This window comes from Pempheris klunzingeri, chromosome 24 (genome assembly GCF_042242105.1).
Source record: "Pempheris klunzingeri isolate RE-2024b chromosome 24, fPemKlu1.hap1, whole genome shotgun sequence".
NCBI classification, from domain to species: domain Eukaryota; kingdom Metazoa; phylum Chordata; class Actinopteri; order Acropomatiformes; family Pempheridae; genus Pempheris; species Pempheris klunzingeri.
In genome coordinates, this window is record NC_092035.1 from 10,914,027 (window position 1) to 10,918,189 (window position 4,163).

At 42.5% G+C, this 4,163-nt stretch overlaps 1 protein-coding gene across 1 annotated transcript; it reads right to left on the bottom strand.

The window, feature by feature from the left end:
* Window positions 1–222: 222 nt before the first annotated feature.
* On the bottom strand, window positions 223–2,455 carry mettl21a (methyltransferase 21A, HSPA lysine). The gene is made up of 3 exons (XM_070855779.1): window positions 2,276–2,455; window positions 2,078–2,189; window positions 223–1,920 (listed from the first exon to the last, which is right to left on the bottom strand). The coding sequence occupies exons 1-3, from the start codon at window positions 2,420–2,422 to the stop codon at window positions 1,523–1,525; spliced, it is 657 nt and encodes a 218-aa protein (XP_070711880.1). The 5' UTR covers window positions 2,423–2,455; the 3' UTR covers window positions 223–1,522.
* Between the last annotated feature and the right edge of the window lie 1,708 nt (window positions 2,456–4,163).

Below are 4,163 nucleotides of genomic sequence, written 5' to 3' on the forward strand. Positions count from 1 at the left end.
GGTTTTTTTTAATATAGATATTTGTCTTACACTATGATCAGCAGTGGTTTTTAATCATTTTCATGTCATGGATCCCTAAACAGACACAGATGACTTTCCTCTTTGGTGAGATTTTATCCCTGGGACACTTGTAGGGCCTATTTTTTTTCATATGGATGTGGAGATTACAAAGATGATGGTGATGATCAATCAAAACGGTTTATTTGGTTGTGTATGCGTACCTGTAAAGGACTGGGTGTCCTTGAATATTACTTTGAAAACCTAATGTTCATTAAAACTGCAAGCAGCATTGAAGGGCCCTTCAGCCGCCGACATGCCGATGCAGTTCGGCCGACACGGCCTGAATTTTGACATCTGCAGCGAGCTTTAATGGAAACCGAGGCGTACATCACATGTGTCACTTGATAGTTTCATATAAATCTGATGATCTGTGTCACAAGAGACTGAGATCCTGTTGTTTGCAGCTGTTGCTGTGACCGTGAGGCAATAAGGGCATGCAGATGTCTGATAAAGTCGACACTTTTCCAGCATTTGATGCGTGGAAGAATTAGAGAGTCAGTTAAAACTAAATATTAAATTGGGAAAACAATTAGGAAAGCAGGGATTGTCAGTAGAGTAACACACACTGGAAACACATGTTCAGCTTCCTCCGAAGAGGTTTACGTCCATTAAAAAGCCAGTATTGCCCTCTGGTGACGGATGAAATAAGTGCAGAACAGAATGTAGGGATTTTATGTTATTCTGAGCCATAATCTGTGTTTTACCATGGAAATAGTTATACTGAAACAAAAAGATTCACAAAGAAGCATTTTGAAGGATTTAAAGGTTAAAATTTCCACAACTCAGGTCTATGTAGTTTGTCTGCTCTGACAGGCATGGAGCCTATTTTTAGACACATAACTAAAATAAAAATTGCGCTTTTGCTGTTGGGTTTAGGACATGGCTCCAAGAGACTTTTTTGTAGGTCTTGGCGTTGGCCATACACACAGTGAATTTGACACATCTAGGTGAAACGCTGCGCAGGGGCTGCTTTGTTAAAAGTATAAATCACATCAGATTACTCATTTAAGGCCTCCTGGTGTGTGTACCAAATTTGGTGAGGTGTGAATCATGCTTGGCCATTTTACAGCAACTTCCTGTTTCATGGCGGAAGGAGGCGTGGCCACGGCGACAGCGTTTCACGAAAGCTCAAGAGCTTTTCTCTATAAACTCACCAAAGCACATACATGTAGGTCAAACGTAGCACGGGGGGGGCTGCTTTCCACGTTTGGTGAGGTTTGAATCATGTCTGGCCATTTTACAGCAACTTCCTGGTTCATGGCGAAGGGGGGCGTGGCCACGGGGACAGCGTTTGACGAAGGCGCAAGAGCTTCGTAACATAGCAACATCAAGGCCTTGAGGGTCATCTGACAGCATTTTCAAGTAGATCTGGTCATTTGTTTCTACTGTAAACGTTACAGAGTAAAACATGGCATTTCCCATTGCACCAAGGAGGCGCTATGAGTGTCAGTGAATAGGTGCATCACAAATCCCTCGTATGTGGCGGTTTCCAGGATTTGTATATGTGAATGTCCCTTTGTTTGTCGTAGTAGACCTCTTCAACTCTGAAGCGCTCCTTCAGCATGCTCAGAAAGTCTGTGTCTCGCTTGTAGCGGATCTTGCAGGCGAGCAGCACCACGGTGGTGTCCGAGCACAGGTGCTCCAGGGTCTGCAGCAGCGGCACAAAGGTGTCCTCCAGGTAAACGATGTCTGCTCCCAGCACCAGGTCAAACCCCCCGGCCGGGTAACGTTCGAGGCCCTCGCCCCAGGTCAGCTCGGACACCACCACTGAGCCCTGGGAGTCTGGGGGAAGGTTTGCCTTCACGTTGGCGGAGAGGAAGTCCAGGGCTGGCTGTCTGTCCGTGATGGTCACTTTGGCACCTAGAAAAATAAAGAATGTGACATTAATTCACACATTACAAGCCAATATTGATATTTAGGTGTAATGTGATTTTCAGGAATCTTCTCAGTATGGGACTCTACAACCTTTTTTTTTTTTTTTTTAGCACAAGTCTTTGCATAGTAATGATATACTCACCCAGCAAGGCTGCTACAATGCCCACCAGTCCAGTACCAGCTCCCAGTTCAATTGCCCCCTTCCCCTTTACCTCCACCTTCCCCAGCTCCAGGTACATACACATGACAACTGCCTGGAAAACAAACGTAATGTGCATTTAATCAAACAGTAGTAGTGAATGGCAAACAGAAGTACCGCTGATCCTCATGTATCACTTACTGCATCCCACACAACTGCTGCCACCCCGAGCTTTTTCCAGTCCTGGGCGAGGCGGAGGTCATGATTGGCGAACCGAAACTGAGCTGATGAATTGTGGAGTTTGGAAAGAGCTGGTAATGAATTTTCTACATACGGAACTAGAGCCATGCTGTGAAATCAATACAAAACTACACTAGGAAGTCATTCTGAATCCACATGCGCATGCGTAGTATGGTTCTTCTTCTTCTTCGACGTTTCCAAAGGCAGCTGCCTGGTTTACGGATTCATTAGCGCCATCTTCTGGAGTTAAATATATCCGTCAGTATCCGTTTCTTCTTTTAATATGTTCCAATGTCTTTTTTTTTAGTTTTAAATGTCACAACAATTTTCTGCCACATCTCATAAACACTTAAATATTGTAAATATTGCGGTACTAAAGACGGAGCCCATTCAAACGCTCCCAGCCCACCAAGGACCAATTTTCAGCCAATCATGTAACAGCTTGGGTGAAAGTGACCAATGGGAAAGCCTGGTTTCAAAATGGGCGTGTCTGCAAAGGTTTTTTTAAATATACAGTTTTATGAACGGCTGCGCTTCTTCCGTAATGGAGGGGGCGGTACCCGCAGATGGTGCCCTCCGGGTTTATAAAGCTAAGAACACTTAGCAGCAATAGAAGTTCCGCTGTATTTCTGTTCCTGTACTCAAAATAAAAGCAGAGAGACCTTCTCATCTGGAAGTGGGCACGGAGTATTTGTTTTTCCTGCAAACAGAAACAGATTTGTTCATTAGTGTGTGTATTACAAAATTTCTCTTTGGACGCAGAGAGAGCTGTGTGATTTTATCCTCACATTTGGCACCACTTGTTTTCATATTAAATATGACCCATGGTTAGTGGATTATGCTGCAAGAGTGGTTTGAGAGGTTTCTGTAGTTTTAGTTTTAGCTCGTTTTTGTTGTCAAATACCACCATGAATTTAAGATAACTTTTATTTTACTTTCATCTCTGTTTCATTTATGTGCAATACTTGTTAATATCTCCCCCTTCTTATTCCCCCTATATATATTATATTGTTTCTATTCCTCTGTCTTAACTGTACATATTTTGTCATGTCTCCTTCTGTCTGCTGTAAGGTTGTACATTTCCTCATCGTGGGACTAATAAAGGAATATCTTATCTTATCTTATCTCATCTTATCTTTACATGTTACCAGCCACTTTTTAAGTGCACATCACTTTAATTGCAGAACTCACATAGTTTTATTGTGAGTCCCTGTGATTATGTTTCCCAGTCCTGCATGTCTGTAGACATATGGAGACATAACCATAAACTGTGTCAACCTTCCCTCTCTGTATTATTTCTTTACTCTGCTTCTGTAAGGTATACTGTGTGCATGACAAGCTGATTTTTTTTTTTTTTTTTACAGGTGCGTTCATCTCACAGGACACTGATGCTGCAAACATTTGAACATCTTATAGACCATGATGCCGTAGATTAAGCTAGATTAGCAAAACCTCAAACAACTACAGCAATAAAACACAACATACACATTAAAGCAGCATTAATATTAATCCAAAAACATCACATGTAAAAAGAAAACACTAAGAGGGACTGTTACTTTTCACGTTGAAGTACTTTTTGCTGACAATACTTCACTAATTCAGTAAGGCAGGGGTGTCCAAACTACGGCCCGTGGGCCAACTGCGGCCCATGCTCCAATTTTCATTGGCCCGCAGGAAATTGTAAAACTGTATTGGAATACAGCCCACACATGGAACTTGCGCTGGACTGTATTGTACTTCTTAGTCTCACCGCTAGGTGGAGTAACTGTCTTGAACGAGGCAGCTTCTCTATAAAATGAGTAATAGAAGAAGAAATTTGCTACAGGTGACCCAAAATGGCAGAATTAAG

What these genes read in the sequence shown, in the direction of transcription:
- mettl21a (XM_070855779.1), bottom strand. Translation starts at nt 2,422, where the DNA reads ATGGCTCTAGTTCCGTATGTAGAAAATTCATTACCAGCTCTTTCCAAA. An exon ending in CAGCAGTTGTGTGGGATGCA is followed by an intron (nt 2,190 to 2,275) that starts GTAAGTGATACA and finishes TTTGTTTTCCAG; the next exon opens with GCAGTTGTCATGTGTATGTA. An exon ending in CATTGTAGCAGCCTTGCTGG is followed by an intron (nt 1,921 to 2,077) that starts GTGAGTATATCA and finishes TTATTTTTCTAG; the next exon opens with GTGCCAAAGTGACCATCACG.